Raw genomic sequence first — 20,432 nt, forward strand, 5'->3', positions numbered from 1 at the left:
TCGTCTGGAATTCCTTCCCATTCTTCCACTATAATATGTGAGCGGGCACGTATGTGTGTGCTCTCACACCTTCCCAGCCACCCTCATCCTCTGCTCTGACGGGGCTGCTAGGTGGGATGGCCCCAAACCGGGTCACCTCTCTGGGGCCCAGCTATTGATGTGCAAGGTTTGTGCAATCCCTGGTATGCCTATTAGCAATCAGCCTCCCACTGGGCCAGCCTCTTGGAAAGTAAACTTTCATGTTCGCATTAAGTGATGGCTGGTGGTTCAGAATCACTCCCCTGGATCTGTTTGAAGCTGAGTCCTTAATCAAAGCTAGCAGGCTCTCCCTTCGCCCCCTCATCACTGAAAGGTTATCATTAAAGGGAAGAAAGGAACTTGGTTTCTGTGGTTGGGCTGCCTTGCTTGGATGTGGGACTCTGAGAGAAGTAGGGGAGCTTGGTTTCACCCACAAACCTTGTGTGCAAATCCTAGCTCTGCCATTAGCAGCTGGGTGACTCTGGGCAAGTTGTGGGGCCTCTCGGATCCTCAGCAAATGTTCCCAGGTGCTGTGAGGGTTGAAGGAAAATATATGTTTGGTGACTGCTTATTCAACTGCCAAGCCCTACGGGTGTGTTTGTTGCCAATAATCCCTATTCACAGCCTGGCTTCCACATTCTCTGACCTGTGTTCTAGTCCCTCAGGCTCTTGGCTCCAAAAGCCTTCCAAGGAACTTTCTAGAAATAGTGGACCTCATTGGCCTCTCTGGCCAGAGAACTTTCTCAGGATGAATAAGAAGTCCATAGCAAGAAAAGGGGTGGTAGAATCAAAAGCAGGATCCAAGTTGTAGCTGGCAGCAAAGCTCCCGGCCCGTGACCTTCACCTAAACCATTTCAGGGACAGATTTGCACTGTAGACTGGCGGCTACCCAGCTATCCCCATCTCCTCCCTCCTCTCCCTGAAAGTGACACGGGAGAGACTCTATTTGAGCTTTCTTGTTTTTGAAGGCAAAAGAAATATTGGTCTAGGGCCTCCATCTAGCTATATAGATAGCTGGATAAATAATTATTAAATAAATAAATAAGTGGAAATAAACAAAGAAAGCCTCCAATGAGCTTGAATTGCTGCCGTGCTGAGAGGTAACTGGCAGATTCCATTTAATTATAAGATACAGAGTTGTAATGGAGCGTGTGGCGCTTGAGGAGGATCTCCGTAATAGAGGGCAGCAGGGTTCCTGCCTGTTCCACTGGGTCTACCCCTCACCCCTTGCTGGGGGCTGGGGCTGGTCGCAGGAGCAGCAACTGCCTGGGCCTTGCTCTGCCAGGTGAATGAGGTCTCACCAAACCCAGGCTCTATGATCCTTGGTGACCACAGCTCCCAAGGTAGCCTGGATTAGGACACCCTGGAGAATGGTCGCAGCTCAGGGCATGAGCACTGCATATTTAGACCCCACCCTCCTTCCACGCCAGTGGAGGTGCACAGTGTAGCTGGACAGGGCTCACCCTCAAGGCCAGTCCTGGCCATTAGAAGGCAAATGGAGGCAACTCTGACTGTGTAGTGGCTAGGGACAAGAACCTACCATCAACACTTGACCTCTCTCCTGTGCTGCTTTTCTGCCCAGAAAGTGGAATGGACATTCCCAGCCCACTGGAACCCAGCTTACCCTCTTCCACCCAAGGTCTCTAAACACCCTACACTCTCCCATTCTCAAGAGATTTTTTTCCTTCTGTCTGTCATCCTCCCTGTACTATGTGAAAGCAGACATCTCCCTCCACCCCCATCCAGGGGTCTCAAGAGCAAAGGATGGCCACTCCTGATGACTTCAATGGTGAACTCTTACGGGACTCTCAGTCAATCCCCCACATTCCCAATTTTATTTAGGCCATAAGTGGTGGCGAGGTGGTTTGTAAGCACATCACTAAACAGCAGTCTTGCCCTACTGCCAGCCCACCCTGAGCAGGCAGGCGCCTACCATGCTTCCCTACGTCTCCCCAGGAAGGAGTTCACACTGACCTGTCCCCTGGGATCCCAGGAGGGTTTCCAGTGCTCCTGACCATGGGCCGCAATGCCCATGACCATTGGCCAGCACCTTCTAATGGTCTTCTCTTCCTGGGTCTCTCCTGGTCCCTGAGCAGTGCTGAATCCTGGGAGAATCCAGGGACTGGGGCTGGACTCTGGAACCAAACAGGCCTGGGTTTTTATCCTGGATCCTTTACTTCCCCATTGTGCAAGCACAGTGAGGCACAAATTCTATATCTTCATTAATCTGTGTGAAGACTAAATCCTCAAGTCAAGTTTATATTCACAGGTTCTTATTGGGCCTCTGCCTTTGCAAAGATCTGGACCTCAAGAAAATGGCCATGGACAGTACGGGAGCACTTGGCAGCAGAGTGGGATCCCTCATTGTCCTTGTGCTGAGTCTTTTGGGGACTCTGTTGGTCTTATAAGAAAAAAAGAAAAATAAGAGATGCCCTCTCTCTGCCTGACCTCCTAGACATGATTGACTGAACGTCCCAGGTGGAGCTCCCCAGGGGCAGGGCACACAGCTGCTGTGCATCTGGCCCCAGTCAAACATCACTCACTGCCTTCCAACTTCCTCTTACAAGAAGTCTTAAAGGCTTCCAGGCATTTGGCCCTCAGCAGCTCCTACTCCTCACAGGGTAAATAGTCTGATGACAGGCCAGGGGGCCAGAATGACCTTCATGATCCTATGTTTCCCCACTGAGCAATTGACCCACTGGGGTTAGACATCTTAAAAAGAGATGGCCTGAGCTATTCCTGTCCAATTTCTCATAAAATTCTTTAATCAACAATATGACCACCACCCTCGTCCCCCAATCCTCCTCACAAAGAGATTTCATTTAATTAATTTTACTGTGCTCAACACGTACTAGCTATAAGGCCCTAAGAACGTTACTTAACCTTTTGAAGCCTCAGTTGCCTCTTCTGTCCAATGGGAATACCTTATAGTTTTTCTGAGGATTAACAAGGATAATACATGCAAAATTCTTAACTCAGAGAATGATTATTCACAAGTAAGTGAAGTTGGCTTTGCCCCAGGTGGGTAAGCCCTTAGTGACTGCTAACCATGGAAAGGGACAAGGCTTGGCTATGTTCAGCCCCCAAGGGGAATAGCCAGTGTCCCAATTCCAGTATGGGGGCGGGGTGGACTCTGCCAACCTGGGGGGGGCTAAGCATCCTGAGGAAGGCCACATTGTGCATCGGCTGGTGGCCAGTTGGAATTCCAGGCAGTTCATCAGTTGAGAGAAAGAGCCCAGGCAGTGTCTGAGGGGAGGGGAGAAGCCCAGCCCTCCAGGAAAGAAAGGTGACAAGAGTCAGCCAAGGGATTGAGACTCAGAATTGGTGAGGGGTTGTGTCTGACAGAGAATGGAGTCAGAGCGTGGTAGGATGTACCGAGCAGTGAGCGGGCAGATGGGGCTATTCCAAGCTTCACCGCTTGACAGCTGTGGGCTCTGGGCAAACTCCTGGCCCCTCTAAAATGTCAGTTTCTGGGCTGCAGATGTAGCTCAGTGGTAGAGTACATGACTAGCAGGTGCAAGGCCCTGTGTTCACTCCCTAGCACAGGAAAAAAAAAATTGAAAGTCAATTTCTTTATAAATAAATGAGGATAATAGTATCTATTTTCATGAGGTTGTTGTGCAAGTGGAACAAGAGGAGAAGAATGTTCATTGCCACTCGGTCAATGTGGGCATTCCTCCCACCCCAGGATGTACAGGCTCAGGCCAGTAGAGCAGAGATGTGGAGAAATCAAAGGATTCATGACCACATGGGCACCCAGATTTCCTGCAGGCACTTAGGATCTGGAGCCAATGGCAACACAGACCATTCTAGACCCCACAGCTGGTGGTGAAGAGTTGCTAATAATGCTCCTGCCTTGGCCAGGCAGTGATTAGGGCCGTGCCAGCCAGAAAATGGCACAGCTGAGGCAGGCCGAGGAGGGCAGGGCTGGCAATCAGCTGCCCCAATGTCAGTCATTGCTCCTGCTGCACAAAGCCACAAGCAAGTGCCTGAAGGAGTGTTGTCCCCACCAGAGTAAGGAAGGATGGGCTGGTGGTCACAGAACCTTTTTTGGAATGACTACAAATGATTGTCAACTCTTCCTAAAAAAAAAACAATATCTCAACATGAGCTTTCTATGTAATTCATTATTTTAAAAACTTAATTTAAGACCACAGCTGTTTCAAGTTTCTCTTATAAGAATTTAATTGGTATGTAATAGCATAGTTAATTAAATACAAATCAATAGTTTAAAACAACTAATTGATACTTAATATGAATGGGGGGAAACTTAGTTCTAATATAATTAACTCATATTAAGTAAGCTATGAAATAGCAATTATGTCTTTACAACAATGTAAAGTTTATAGTTCTTTAATAAACTTAGATTAGCAAGCAGTGAGACTCAAAAATTATGAAACAGGTATTATTGGGCTATCAAACACTTATTATTTGTCCTAGAGGGCCACATCCAGGCACTAGTAAAAATTAATAAACTACCTAATCCTCTTCCTTAGGTCTCTTTACTATAGAAGTTGATCAGAAAATGGTGATCTTTGCATGATTTATGGACATCATTATTGCCTGGGATGTGAGTAATTATGCTGAAAATAGAAGTAGGCAGAATGGAGGCAGAAAGCAGGAGTTTAGCAGAATCAAGGTGAAAGCTTCCCCAACACAAGACGCCAGTGTCCTGCAATCAGGAAGAAATTGCGGGGCAGAATGGCAACTGATGGCTATTGATAGACGATCGCCTATGAGAGACAGGTGACGGGCACCCAACAAAGACCAACCCAGCACAATCTCCAGCCCCACGGCCCTGTGTGGGGCACCCCTCAGCAGCTTGTGGCTCTGCTTCCCCCTCAGGGCTCCAGCAGCAAGGATGACCACTCGAGTGGAAATAACTTGTGTGCTGCTCATGACGCTTTCTCTGCTGAACTGTTACTTGTCTTGACTTTCATTTAGCTTCTCACAAGTGCAGGTTGAGCACTCATGATCCAAAAATCCAAACTCCAAAAGGTTCCCAAAGCTGAAATTTTGTACCCCAAAAGTTTTGAATTTCAGAGCATTTTGGATTTTGGACTTTTGTATGAAGGATGCTCAAAGAGTACAATCTATGTAAATATTCAAAAGTCAAAAAACTCCAAAATTGAAACACTTCTGATCCCAAGCATTTGGATAAGGGCTACTCAACTTGTCTGTGCCTTTGGGACAGGAATACGGCCTTACGTGGTGAGGTGGTAGAAATTTTAGGAGGTAGTAGTTGATGGACTAGTTGAAGTAAGCAAGTCACTGGGGGCATGTTCTTGATTGATGTATCACATAGTCAATCAACCCCTCCCTTTCTTTCTCCCTCCCCACCCCCGACCCTCACTTGCTGGCCATTGTTAGGTGAGCAGATCTGTGTTATCATGTGCTCCTCACAGTGCTAGGGCTAAGTAACTATGGACTGAAACCTCTGAAATTGTGAGCCAAAATTAACCTTTTCTCCTTTAAGTTGATTTTCTCTGGTATTTTGTCATAGCAATGGAAAACTGACTAACACATGCATAGCAGCCTGTCAATGAGTGTTTGTGGGGTGGATTTTATTCCACTCAATTTTATCATTAAGTGCTGATTGTGGAGGGTGCATGAATGCTTGCAGCAAAGGCTACCCATAGTGCCCCACTGTTGTTTCTCCAGAACAAGCCATTCATGCTCTGAGTTCAAGGCAGCTGGTTAAATATGTAATCCCTCAGACTGAAAATTCTGCTCACGTTATCAGCTGGGTCCTCTTCGTTGGGGACCTCATCATCTCAAACACAGGAAGTTTCCTTTGTCAGCACCCTGCTTTGATTTTGTGCTGATCTTTCCTGTGAAAGACATTGTGGTCATCTTTCCCAGCTTTCTCTGATTGACCCACTCGGTCGCTTAGCCTCAAAATCTATCCTTAGAATGTCTCTCAGACTCACCATTTCTTCTCTGTTCCCAACACCTCTAGTCCCTTAGCCTCCTCTGCTTCTGCCCATTAGCTTATCTTCCTGACACCCTTCAGTTTTTCAGTCCATCTGACTTATAGCTACTGAACAAAGACCACCTAATAGTTCATTGCATGACCTTGGCAAAGTCATTCTAAGTCTCTGTGTCTCTGCTTTCACATTTGTTTAGGGAAAAAAAAAAAAAAGATGTGAGGATGGTCCTTGCTGATCTCTAGTACTGAACTCAACCTTCTTAGGTACTTCATGCCCAGCACTTTTCACTACATGTTGGCTCATTTGATCTTCATAGTCATCATGCAGGCAGGGTCTCAGTATCTGCAATTTATAGATGAGAAAACTAAAGTTCAGGGAAGCACTGAGGACTGCTCACTGTTAAGTGCGCAGCACGGCATCAGAAAGCTCTATTAGTTCAGCAGCATCCGTGGCCTCCCGGTGACTCCAACCAGGTCCAGCTGGCATCTTCTCCATATGGCCTCAGGCACCATCTGGGGAATTGAAGCTATTTTCAGCCCCTCTGCTGCTCTCTGTGTTGAGGTGGCGGGGATCTGGAGGCTCTGAGTGTCCCCCTGAGAAAACTCAGCATCCTTTCACTTGCTTTCTGATCTCTGTCTTCAGAGAGCAGGAAGGGGGAGCAGCTGGAAAGCCATCATCTTTCACCTGGAGTATGGCAATAGTCTCCCAGCTGGCTCCCTCCTTGGGCTGCTCTCCTTTATCATCTGCACTCGTGCTAACGTGATCTTTATTCAGTGCAAGGCTAGCCTCTCCATCCCCTGCTCAGCCTTCCTCTTGGCTTCCCACCCCCTGTAGGAGAAAGTTCAGACTTCTAAGGAGGCTCTCAGCTGCTCCAGGATCTGGTCTCTGCCTATGTCTCTTTCACCTCTTTTCCTTTCCTCCCCAAATCTCGGCCATAATCACGCCAAACTGCCCACCCATAATATTCGATTTCTTGTTTGGTGGATCTCTAGAGACACGCTCAACTCAAATAGCTCCAAGTGGAAAAGACCAGTTTTCAGCAACTGAATGAGATTGTGAATTTGATGGCTTCCTAAAAAAAAATAAATAAATAGCCCACAACTGTGAAATTACCATAATACCTGAACTATTGTGAGTGGACAGTCGGGGGACAGGATAGGAAGTCTTCCTACAAGCAGACATCCCAAGGCACTGGTCAGCTTCAGACATGGGGAAGGAGCGGGGGCTGGCACCTGTCTTAGCCACAGTTACTTGACAGCTCATTAGCCTCTGGATGCGGTGATAAGCAAGCACTGTGCTGGCCAGCATGGTCCTCACACAGGAAGCAGGAATTCCAGAGACACCCTGCGCTGCCAATGGGTGCTCTGTCAAGTCCCTATCTACAAATGAGATCCCATTCCGAAGTATTGGTATTAGGATTTTAACACATGAATGTGAGGGTCCAATTTGACCTTTAATACTGCCCTTTCCCAGACCACTGATGTCTGTCTTGATTTGTAACAACTGCAGCCCTAGGATCCCACATCTTTCTCTAAGAATTAAGCCAGAAATCAGCCCTGAATTGTAGGATGAGCTAGAGCTTTGGCCTTGAATTGTCATTTCACTTCTCTGAGTCTTGGTTTCTAAAACCAAAATGGAGGAAATAATTTCTGCCTAGCCTGCTTCACAGAGCTGCTGAGAGCATCTAATGAGACAGTGAATGTGACAATATGGTGAAAAAATAAGTATCTCACAAATGTGAAGTAGTATCACTGCATCATTATTATTACTAAGATTAAAGGAATTCTATAGCTAGAAAAAGCCCTATCTACACCCTCTGAAACTGAAGAAACCCATTGCATTTATAAAGCCATCCCTTTTTATTCCTCCCAAGAGGAAATCCCACAATGTTCCCCGGTTGCGGAACTGTTCTGTGTCCCAATGAATTACAAGTTTCATTCACTCTACAACCATCCTCACCTCCCTAAATGCATTGTGCTACATCTAAGCCCACCTGTTTTCATTCTGACCTGGACTGGGGAGTAATGATCACTCCTCGATATTTTTAGTCAGCCCTTTCTTTAAGCCAGCAGATTTTCCCCAAACATTTGCCATGTAAGGAACATTGAGCTGGATACTGAGACTGAGAGCTGAAAAAGGCACAGTCCTGACCCTTCTTTTGCTCACAATTTATAAGCCAAGAGTTCCCAGGGGTGCAAGCTTCCTTTCTCCCTAAAAAGCATACCTTGTCCTAATAACTGTTTCCTTGAATAGGCAATATTGCCTAAACTTTGTTCTCCCAAATACTGCCCTCCACACCCTATTTGCAGATGACCCTGAACTTCTTTGCTATGAATTTCCCTTTTAAGTTAGGACTTCATTCATGTAAATCACTTTCCATGAATGCCTTCAGTGTATCTGGGTGGTTCTGCTACTGATTGAGCCAAAGATGTCAGCCCAGAGCCTTCTTGGAGAAGACCCCATCATCTTGCTGTTCCAAAATGGGCATCTGTGATCTGACTCAACCATCTCAGTGCCATATGGCAAGGAAGGTGACCATCTGGTGGCTGATCTACCTCACAAAGTGAGAGATTCCTGTTCTTTCTGCCATATTCTTTCATCTCTCTATTCAGTTCTGTTCATTTACAAAAGTCAATACCCTAGTTATATTGACTTTGTGGAATTGCCCCCAAGTCAAAGTGGTTACTTCCTGTTCCTTCCCACTTCTCTCTGCAGTCTGTCTTTAACAATGGCCCAATTCCCCAACTTTTGTTTACAGATTCTCCTCCCCTCCAAGCCTTCTGTCACTGCATCATGCCTCACATGTGGACTCAGTGACCTCTAATTTAGCTCTACATTCCTCTCCAAGGAGCATCTCAAATTTTCCTGTACAGAAAACTAGCTAATTCTCACTTGACGAATCCTCCAACCTGCTTGTTCTTGCAGAGATTCCAGTGGTTTTTTCCCACTTCTCAGCAAAGACTCTATCAGAGAGCCCTCTCACTTAATAAATATCTGCAGTGTGCTTATTAGTGCCATGTAATGTAGCCTCCTAAATAATTAAGACTAACCCACACGTGTCAAATTAAATGAGCCAAATACATTGAGAAATTACCTCGTCCTCAATTTCTTTTATTAATCAGGGCTTTTTTAAAACTTCTTTTCCTGCTCATTTACAGAAATCAAACATGGTTAGGGAGACTCTTGCTCATAATAACTATGCACATGAAACATCTCCTTAGGCAATAACCCCGGGCGGGGGGGGGGGGGCATTCTAGCATGTGACAAAGGAAAAGTTGAGTTGGACTGAGAGAGACAGCCAACATAGATAATCAAATACAACAAGTTGCTTAGACTTTAAGTTTTTAGGAGGATTATTCCCCCTTCCACTTTCCTGTGAGTTCAGGAGACTATTCAGAAGATCAATTGGAACACTGGCCAAGTCCATCCAGCACCTTCTGCCCTCCTTCCTCAGAACTCCCCTGGGCTCAGTCCAGGATCTCAGACTCTCTTTCTCATTAGCAACCACTGCCAAGGTTCCTATTTGCTTTAAATGGGTATAAGAAGTCAATGGCAAATATAATAGGAATCGTCAGCAATTGTATCCTTCCAATGATGGGCAACGCCTAGAATTCTAATGCCTGTCTTCAGCATGCTGAGGTTTCAATACCATCTCCAGCAAGAAGCTATTGTTGGATGAAGCTCAGAGCCTCCTCACAGCTTGTATTTCCGCTGGCCCCCTCCTGGCATGCTGCATTCCTGCCTCTTGGAGGTGGTTGTTAGAAAGAATCCACAAATAGAGTAAGTAAACATCAAAGGGGCTTTGATCCACACGGCCCTCGACAGAGCAGGAGCCCCTGAAGAAAGGGCCAAGGCCTTGGATGGAAGAACTTAACATCGTCAATTTGGGTGCCTGAGATGTGATGCTGTTTGAAGTGAGGGCGGTTTGGCTGCGCCTTCAGATCAGCGAGCGAGTGTGCAGGGGAAGGAAGAGAAGTGAGTGCCTTTGGAAACAGCACCCTCAGATCTGCCTCTCTGCTCTTTACTGATAGTCAATAAACCCCTTTAAAGAATCAGGAGATCAAAGCAGGCGACCTCCCTGGGCTGTGGCATTCTGCCACCGCCTGCCACGCTTTGTTTTTCTCTAGGGCAGGAGTCCCCAAGCTTGACTTATCTGTCTCTCATGGGCCCTACACTCCCTTTTATCTTGCTACCTTGGAGGGGGGACCTGAACAGCAGAAAGTGGATGGAGAGTCAGGAGGAGGAATGAGTCCACTCTGTCTGTCCCTAACAGCCGAGGCACGGACTGGCTGGAGCTCAGACACATGCAGAGTCTCCTGGAGAATTTGCATGACACCCCACTCACTGTCCTCTGAGAAGGGAGGAAGCAGCTAGGTGCCTGGGAATCCTGGCAAGAACTCGGGGAAACAGTAGTCACTTTCCCTCTTCTAGAAATCGCACTCCCCATTTTCCCAGTTTATGGCAGCTGTCACATTTGTATGATATGTACACAAAGAGGTGGAGATGAGGAGTCTAAAGTAATCAAGGGTAGTCATTTAACATTGTTGAAACTCAATTTTCCCATCTGTGTCACATGAATAGCGTTAGCCCATCTGCTTACCTCCAGGGGCTGTTATGAGCATTAAATGGGAAATTGGGTATGGAATTGCTTAAGAACCCTGATTTGCTTAAGACAAATCAGGATCAAAGGATAAATACCAGAGAGGAAAGCTTGCCGTCTCATCTCATGAGGCAGATGTACTCTACTCTAATGCTCCACACAATAGGCACTGATTTACAAAATACTGTGAAACAGATAAATAAATGTCTCTTGAATTTGTTACCTGGAATTATTGTTCCATCTTGTTTTTCCAGTTGGGTCAAAGCTCTGTGGGTTCTTGTGTCTCTTAGCTCTCCAACCCCTGAACTCTTAGTCTACAACTTCTTAAATGCTGGACAACAGTGCTAAATTGGTGTCTCAACATAGGGAAGTCCCAGAAACTCACCCATTCCAAAAAATAGAGAGTCCTTCTGCCTATACCTCAACCCCTACATCTTCCCTTGAACTCACCCAATCACCTTCACCCTGGGGTACCCACTGTGTCTGATTGTACTCTCACCTAAGATACCAGAAACTAGTCCTGCCTCTCCTCTGGCAGGTCTGACCACAATCCCAAGGTGATCTTGTCACTTTCCCTAAGCTTGGGTAATAAAGGTCCTCAATAGCCCAGAGTAATGGTTATGATCATGGATTCCAGAGCCACACGGTGTAGGTTCAAAATTCTGTCTCTGCCATCTGCTAGCTCATTCATCTAAGGTTACTTATTTAATATATTCATAAATGGGGATGATATCAAATGGGAAATGATCTTGCATGATGTTGTGAGACACGAATAAGAACTACTGACTTGAAATTATGCCTGGAATATAGTAAGTGCTATATAAATGTTTGTTAAATAAATAAGAAACCCTGTTTATAAGAGCAACAAACTTCACAGCCTCTTACAGAGGGGCTTCCCCTGATATCAGACTTATTCTCAACTCACCCACCTATGCTTTTCTTCCAGAGCTGGGCCTCCAGAAGAGAGGATGCTGTCTGGTGCTGGGCTATATGGCCAAGGACAAGTTTCGGAGAATGAATGAAGGTCAGTGAGAACCTCTCTACCGTCTCAGGGATGATATGGAGGGAAGGAACTATGCCCGATGGCTATGATACAGAGGAACCTGACACATCTCAGAGAGTGGGTGGCTCCACTGGATTATCAGGAACCTGTCTGCATAGTAACATGGGGAAGAGCAGCTAATGCCGGAGACACAGGATGCTGACCCATATAGCCTTTTCTTTTTGCTATCAACCCTCTTCCCTTTGAATCCTCTACTTCTCTTCCTGTCTCTTCCCTAGCTTTGTCCCTCACCCACCTACCCGGCCATTTAAATCTGCTTTTCTCATCTTTCTAATCTAAACATCTCTGTCCTTCTCTTCAATCATTCACATTTCTTGAATGCCTATTGAATAAATAGCATCTTGCAGAGCACTTAGGAGAATCCTAAAGAATAAGGCAGTGCCTGGACTATAGTAAGTGCTATGTGAGTGTTTTATTCTCAAAGAGCTTGCACTTGGAAATCTGTCCTTTTCCAACTCCATTGACCTGCCTCTCCCTCCTACTCACAAGCCATTCTGCTTTCCTCTTGTACCCGGTCTTTCCTCTGAGGCTTGCCTGAGTCACAGAAGACTTGGAGAAAGTATTAACATTGATGCAGAGGCTTGGATGGAAGAGAAGTGCTGTCACTTATGGGCCTGCTGTAATAAAGAACCAATCCTCTCTATCCCCAGCCATCTGTCTTCGTGCAGCTAATAACCCTCTTCATCAGATGCCACAGACTGTTTGTCAGGATTCAAAAGTAGATAAACAATGGCCAGGGATGCCATTTATTCATTAAAGTCAGACAAATGAAGCCTTGGCTTCCCATCAACCCCACTTGCCACGAGCTGGGCCCCTTCCTCCCAAGGCTCAGAGCATCTATAGCCTCATCCCCACTCCAGGAAAGGAGGAGGAAGATCACCTCCATCCCCTATGTCCCCCAGAGGCCAACCACAGCAGAGTTCTAGTGCCCTCTTCCTGTGACTTTCAGCTGACTCTGCTTCCAGCCCACCATTTATAACACCAACGACCCCATGTGCTCCAGACCTGAGCACTTACCAGCTATGGTTCTGCCACAAGCACCCATCATGGTGACAGTCTGATAGGAATTAGGTCAGCACAGTTAAGCCCAGGAAGCGTTCACCTCCCCCATTTGCCACCCTCTCTATATAAGAAGGCTCTGGAAGCCGCTTCTCAGTTAGGGGAGTCCCATGGCTGAGCACTGTTAGTATGGGGTCTAAATATTCTATGTCCTGCCCATCAATCTCTTTCACTGACTTTCTTTCTCTCTTCGTTTCTTTCTTAACGGACCCCTCCCAACACTGCCACCTTGACAAGAGTGCTAGGCTGTGATTTCTCATTTGCAGGAATAGATAGTGTGCCCCTGTCCGTGGTGCTGAACAGACATGTTCTCTTGCTGGTCGTGCTCACTAGAAAAGCAGCACCAAGGTTCCTAGGGATTAGGGAAGCCAAAAAGTCAGGAGCTGGGTTGGATTTGAAACTCCAAGCTCCAGGGTTCTGACCCCAGCTTCTAGGTGACCATGGAGATGAGGGGTGGTGAGCAAGCTGAGCCAACATATGTGATGAGTTACAAGTCTCAACCAATAAAACGGAGACAGGGTGAAAGGAGGGTGTGAGTGGATCAGGAGAGGCGCAGTAGGTGGGTCAGCTTGGTCTCTGGAGAGGTGGAAAACATGGAGGTGAGGAAGAGGGAGGACTTCCTCTACTCCAGACATCCTTGCTACCCCCAGTGCTACATTATACATGTTTCTCTCTAAAGCTCACGTGCCCAACCTCCAACACATCTTCAGATAAGAAAAGGCATCCACAAGCATGGGGAGCTGTTTTATGGTTTATAATTATCTCATACTAATACCCAAAAATAATTATAATTCACACATATTAATAATTGATCTGGGATAGCAGTCATGACATTAATCAAGAAACAGAAATCTCTGTTCATGCCACACAACATACCTTGGTATAAATTGAACAATTGGCAAAATAGTAAAAAATAATTATTTTTCTTCCAGTTGCTGGAATTAGTAAGATACTGGAACAATTAGCTGCTTCTTCTATTAAAGATAAGGTGGTGATCATTAAACTTCCAATTCAGAAGAAATACAAAAGACCTGCTTGTGCTGTACGAAAGCATATTTGTTTTGTCTAACAGTATCTTAATAGGGCGTCTGTCACCCAGGGACAAGTGGTCCCCTATTTCACTTGTTTCCCTGTTAATATTGTATCTTTTTATTTTCTTCTCACTCCACTCCCCCCTCCTCACTATATTCCAAAAAAAATAACAGCTTGAAAAGGAGCAAAAGGAAAATAATGAATGAACAGGAGCTTTATAGATCTGGGATTTATCATAAGTTAGAGTAATCGCAATTGGTGCTGTTAAACTACACAAAGCAATAAAAAAGAAAATGCAATTCGAAGATCATTTAAGGAGGCATGTGATAGTCAATGAGAGGTTTGCTCTATTTGGAAGTGCTTAATAGCTTCGCAGAGAGAATCTGCAACATTCACAGGGATGGATGTGGTTGGTAATGCGGGGAGTGTGTGTGTGTGTGTGTGTGTGTGTTTTCTTTCCTGTTTGGACTCGACACATCCGAGGCATCCAATGGCGATATGAACAAAAATCAATGAGGGGCAGACAAGAAAGGAGGGAATAAAGACAGGCTGGCCATAAGAATATCAAATTTGTTTGCCATCCCTGTCTTCCTGTGATTAAAAGCAGCACACTTTAAAGCAATTGCAGAGAGGAGATCATTTCTTCATGCATCAAACATTCATTGAGTATTATAAAAATTATGCCAATTTTTAAAAAATAAGTGCCAGGCATTCTTGTCATCACTGGAGATATAAAAATGAATAAGACATCATCCCTGCCCTCAAGGAGCTCACAATAAAAACACTGGGGCACATCGCAGTGTAAATGTCACCTCTACGGAGACCCTGCCATATGCTTTACCCAAGCTGAGCACCCCTTATCCCCACCATATGCTCCATCATGGCAACCAGTCTATTCATTTAGGTGGGACTACACAGGAGGGCTCTCCTTCTTCATTTTGTTGTGTTTAATACAATTTGCAATTACATGTTGGACCCAGAACTAGTAGCAGGAGGGAAAAATCTTTACTTTCTTCTTCTTCTCCCATCCCGGGCCTTGTGTCTTGCACACTCAAAGTTTATTTAAGCATTCATTTTATTTGAATGAGTGACAGTAAAGGAATGTACCAAATCACCTGTAGGTGTCAGGTGTGTCTTGAGAAGAAGCTCATCCAGCAGAGCAGACAGAGGCCGAGAGTTCCACCAAATGAGTCTCCAGGTATTCAGCAACTCCCAGACTCTCACTTCAATCCCAGGACTAGAGCCCCTTCCTGGGAGGCCAGAGCAGAGGCAGGTGAGCAGAGCAGAAGGGCCAGGCCTTTCTCGGGGTGATCTTCCTGCTCTCCACACGCATTCCTGCCTCGCCCCACCTACTGCTGGGTGTTCTTGGGTGTCTCTAGGCAGATATTATCCATCATCTCTGTTCTCACTGTTCTCTCACCCATCATTCCAACACACACACACACACACACACACACACACACACACCCTTCACCTTCCTTTCTCAGATCTCCCCCTGATGACTCCTTCTGCCTGAAGCCGCCAGAACCACCTTCTTACTGAACGTGGCTCACACAGAGCTGGTCTTCTTCCTAGGCAGAGCAGAAAGTTGTCACAAGGTATCAGGTGAGGAGCTCTGCCTGCCTCAGAAAGCTCAGTGGCCCTGCATGTTGGAACCATGGACAACCTCAGAGATGACAGTGCAGCCTGCCAACTCAGGAACATTGAGCCACTTACTAGGATCAGCAAGTGGACTCTAGTCCTGGTCTATGGTCTCTCAGGGCTCTGGGAATTCTTAAAGATGAGGCTGAGATTATGAACAGAGCAGAAGCCCCCTAACTCCTTAACTTGGTTTGGTTTTTCAGGGTGGCTAGAAAGGCAGAGAAAGTGGTGGTGGCAAGGGGAAAGAAAGGGCGGAATGCAAGACAGACTTAGAGCAAGGAAACTAGGAAAGACAATTAATTCCTAAGGAACCAGAAAATTCCATGATAGAACTGCTGAGAAGAGGTAATGAGGAAGAGGATGCTTAAGGGGTGAAGAAGCATGAAGCTTTGACTCCCCTTCCCACCAGCCCCTGAGGCCAAGGTGGGACTACACAGGAGAGCTCTCCTTCTTCATGTGGGTGCCATCCCCAGTTGCAGAGGGGGCAGGCAGCAGATTTCTAGGACATTCATTTAGTGACCAGCTGCTTCTCCCAGCTCAGTGAAGGGAAAGCAGAAATGCCTCCCAGCACTGTCCCATCATCACTCCTGAGTGATTAGTAAAGGAAGCTATGCTCACTGCACACCCAGGGCTTCCTGGGGAGGGGCTAGAGCACCTCGGAAGGAGAAAGCAGGCTCCACAGACAGCTGGCCCCCTACTGGCTCTTGCTTGGGCCACAGCTCTTAGATGATGCCATGGTCCTAGTCCAGGCTCTGTGTGCAAACGCTCCTCCACTGTGGTGTCCATCTCCAACTGTCAGCCCTATGAGGGATGCTGAGCCCTGGAAGGATGAAAATCTGGCATCTCCAACAGCCCTGAAATTATCTGTGATGGTATGGGAGTCTGTTATGTCTTTCTACATCCCATCCATCCCATCCCTAATCCATAAAACTGAGATTAAAACTTCCTCAGAAGAATTAGAATTCCCCAGAATTCATGGGGGTGGGTAGAGATGCCCCACAAGTCAGGGAGTAAGTGCCAACTGTGAATACTTACCCCTGGCAAGTCTCTGGACATCTGGATTTCAATATTCTCCTACAAGAGATTGAATAATGTCAGATAAGATCACCTGTACGGTTCTAAATGTCATTATGCAAAACTCTTATTTGGCTCTCAATGCCCTGTCTGCACCTTGTTCTCATCTCCCATCACATAATTTTTTTTTGTCTGTGTGGTACTGGGGATTCAACTCTACCACTGTGCTACATCTCCAGCTCCCATCTCATGATTTTTAAAATGCCTTGGTCACCAAAGGAACCAGTAAGAGGGAGTCAACTAATTTTTTCTTGGCAACCTCCTAAGAAAGATGTGTTTCTTTCTTCTGTCTATTCTCACAGGGCCACATCAGACCACTGTCATCTCCACTCTTGGTGGCATAGAGGCAGTTTAGAAAGCCTGCAGATGAGCTGCATTTGTCTCAGGGCATAGGGGAAGCAGGAGTAAGGTGGCCTGGGGGACCTGACCCCAGGAAGAATGAGCCTCGCTGGTGCAGCGCTTCTCACCCGAACTGTGGCAGCCACACTCCGGCTCATGCTAAGGGTGCACAATCATTTTCCTGAGACCGTTTCTCCACTGCCTGCCAGAGCCCCCGGGATGTTAGTTAATATTGTCATTTTGTTATTTGGGGCTTTTGGGTGCATTTTTTCTTATTTCATTTTTCTTACTGATGTGTTTTCTTCCACTGGGGCTGCAAAGCTGGTTATTTGTATAACGTCCCTGTTTATTATTTATAGCAAGACTCAGATTTCTGGGGCACTTTATGATTGTTATTTAATTCACTCAGCATCTTGGAACAAGAGACCCACAATTTCCATTCTCTTGCCATGATCCAATGGAGGATTCTAGAACTGTGTCCCAGGCCCATTCCTCTGGCCACCAGACATCTCTCCTACTAGAGAAATGTCTAAGGCAGGGGTGTCGCCTACGCTGCAGAGTCCACCAAGATCCTTTTCAAATTTCTTTTTCTCTCATGCCCATATCCAGTCCTCACCAAGTCCTAGGACATTGGTCTCCTGAGTGTCTCTAGAATCCATCCGCCTCTCTCCATCCCCGTCCATATGTCCAATACCCATCTCCGTCCCTAGTCAGTTCATTTTCCACACTTCATCCAGAGCCATGTTTCCAATACAAATCTGATGTCATGTTCCTCTGGAAATTATTTCAATGGTTTTCCATTGCTTTTTGGAAAAATGCCCAAATCCTTTGCATGATTTGTAAGTCTCTGCATGATCTGGTTCTTGCCTACCTCCAGGGCCTCATTCTACTCCCTTAATATTCTGTACAACATCACATGGTCCTTCTTCCTGCTCTTCAAGGACAGCATGCTCCTGCCTACATGGGGCCTTGGTTTTCCTAGTTCCTCCTCTTGGGATACATGTCACACTGGAAACACCCTCTCCCTAACCCCTCACATGTTAATTCTTGCTCATCCTAGAAATCTCAGTTCAAATATCTGCCCCATTGAAGCCTCCTCTGACCCACCCTCCCCAGTCTAGGTCAAGCAACTGTACTAAGTGCTCTAGTAGAGCCTCATCCCTTCCCTCTTAACTCGGTTTGCACATGAGTTCATATTGCAATTGTTTAATTGATAGCCATCTCCCCTGTCAGTAAGTAAGTTCCGTTTTGTCTCTTTTATGTCCCCAGAGCCTAGCACAGAGTTTGCCCAGAATGATCAGTAACAACAAAGTGAGGACAGTGACCTTTTCTGCCCCTGGTCTGTATCTCCAAGATGCTAGAGCTGGACAATTTGAGAATCACAAACTCTTAGGGAAAAAAACTTAATAAATCCACCTGGAGAAGAGAAAAATGCAACTCAGAAAAGAAATGTGACTTGCCCAGCATAACACAGCCAGGGGACAGTCAAGCCAGGACTGGAACCTAATCTTCTGACCTATCTAGTTCTTTCTCCACTTCACTATGCTATTCTTAAAGACTGAGGATGACATGGTTAAGTGGATCAGTCAGGGACACCTGCCTGCCACAAGTTTCGAGCCATATTTTGAGACAAGCAGCACAGGTCCTGGGTAAATGAAATGGAAGTAGGTCCCTTGAATATCGACATGGGCAAATACACAGAGTAAAGTCATCCCCTCCTGTGGCCCAGCACTGAGCCAGGCACAGAAGCTCCTAAGATCATGGACATGATCTCTGTCCTCAGAAATTGTTGCCCTCCACTTGGAGACATGGGACACACTTCCCACCAGTTGTTTTGTGCTTGATTTTGGTTTTAGCTTTTCATTTTTGCATTGTGATTCGTACACTTAATGATCAAGCATTATGGCTTAGGAGTCGGAGAGATTCTAGGTTCCAGATATAGTCAGAGCTGGCTTAGCACCATATAACTAGAGATTCTGGAGGCCAGGAGAGACAAAATGTCATCTAATGCATAGTTCCTCTGCTGGTTCAACCTCCCTCCCCACCAGGCACCAGCATAGTAAAGACTCAATGAACCCTGTGATACTGGGTGCTCACCTATTCACTAACCATATACCCAGTCCTTCTCAGTGCCTGGTCATGGGCTAGACCCTGGAATGTAAAGGCACAGTCTCTGCCCCATAAGCAACTACAATATAATGTCCCAATTACAGTAATTGAGGATGAATAAAGAGCTATGGGAGAAGAGAAGAAGAGTCTCATCAAACTGTAGGTGAGGAGCATCCAGGATGGCTTCCTGGAGAAAGTGATATCTAGCCGTTTTTAGTATAAGAGGTCATTGCAATGGACTTTTTATTCAGCTGTAAAGATGAATGAAATTATGTCATTTGCAGGAAAATGGATGAAACTTGAGAGCAGTATGTTAAATAAGCCAAGGTCAGAAAAGTCAAGGGTTGGATGCTTTCTCTCATACATAAGCTAGAGAGAAAGAAAAGGAAAAGAAAGGTGGGGAATCTCATGAAATCAAAGGCAGATCAGTAGAGTACAGGAAGGGAGGGAAAAGGGGAAATATTGGGGAATGATATTGGCTAATATTGCCATATTGTGTGCACGTATGAATATGTAACAATGAATCGCACCATTATGTATAATTATAATATAACAATAAAACTATGAAGGAAATAAATAAAAAGAGGCCGTTGCAATTTATGCTTGAATCCCTGCAGAGGCAGGAAACTCACTTCTAACCAAGTCACGGGAACCCCTCAGCCAGGCTCTCATAAAGAAATTCCACATACAGTGCTCCTTCCATCCAAAGAGTCTTCATCTTAACATTCCAACGGCACTGATGACAAAGGGACTGAGTGACTTGAGCAGCAGCCACTGGCAAGAGCCCGTGGTCTCCCCCAAAGCCAACTGTGTCCTGATGGAGGCCTCCTTTTTTCTCTCTGCTTCATCCTCATCTAGTCTAGAAACTTCATCTATGAATTGATTGAATGCTGACCCTCCCCAGGGTCTGCAGGAAGTCACAGAGGAGTGGGAAAAAAATGAGGGTGCTTAATGGCCTGCAGTGCCATAAAGTTTTTAGAGCTGTGTGCTGGAATGAGCAGGTTCAGGCTGAGATGAATTATCCAGGGCTTTCATCAAAGGAAAGTCAATAAAATCCCGAAGGAGCTCGCCCCACCTCCACAGAGCAGTCATGTCACAGCGCCAGGCCAGGGCTCCGGAGGCAGCAATCCCAAGGCCTTGTTTCCCCCCACCCACGCCACCTGCTTCTTCCCGGTGCCTTCCCTTCTGAAATGTATTCGTTTCTATGGAAACGGTGTTGTTACTTGTATGGGAGGAGTTTAATGACATTCAGAAGTACCCAATCTAGTCCATTTATATAATGGTTTGAAATACACATAATGGCCTATGGAATATAGGACACGGTGACAGTTTCAGTAACTGCATACCGAGGGTGGGATAAATAGAGCAATGTAATAGTCCCCAACTCTGAGTCAAATGGACTAGGAACAACCACCATTCTTAGTAGTAAAGAGAAGCACTTCTCAACCATTATTCATGAAAGGATCTCAAAACCCTACACCAAGCCACTCTCCTCTCATCCATGATGGACCCTGGACCATGGCTCCTCTGCACTCACTAAGGTTTGACCAGGAATCAGGCTGGACAG

At 46.0% G+C, this 20,432-nt stretch overlaps 1 protein-coding gene across 6 annotated transcripts in view; it reads left to right on the top strand.

The window, feature by feature from the left end:
- Kirrel3 (kirre like nephrin family adhesion molecule 3) overlaps nucleotides 1-20,432 on the top strand; it is a 555,957-nt gene that overhangs the window by 420,588 nt on the left and 114,937 nt on the right. For all 6 annotated transcript variants that reach the window (XM_046432698.2, XM_058575268.1, XM_046432699.2 and 3 more), the window contains exon 3: nucleotides 11,495-11,572. In XM_046432698.2, the coding sequence (XP_046288654.1) occupies nucleotides 11,495-11,572 (78 nt within the window). The remainder of the gene's footprint in view (nucleotides 1-11,494; nucleotides 11,573-20,432) is intronic.

This window comes from Marmota monax, unplaced genomic scaffold (assembly GCF_021218885.2).
Source record: "Marmota monax isolate L192 unplaced genomic scaffold, Marmota_monax_Labrador192_F-V1.1 WCK01_AAM20220418_F8-fsc00062, whole genome shotgun sequence".
Taxonomy (NCBI): domain Eukaryota; kingdom Metazoa; phylum Chordata; class Mammalia; order Rodentia; family Sciuridae; genus Marmota; species Marmota monax.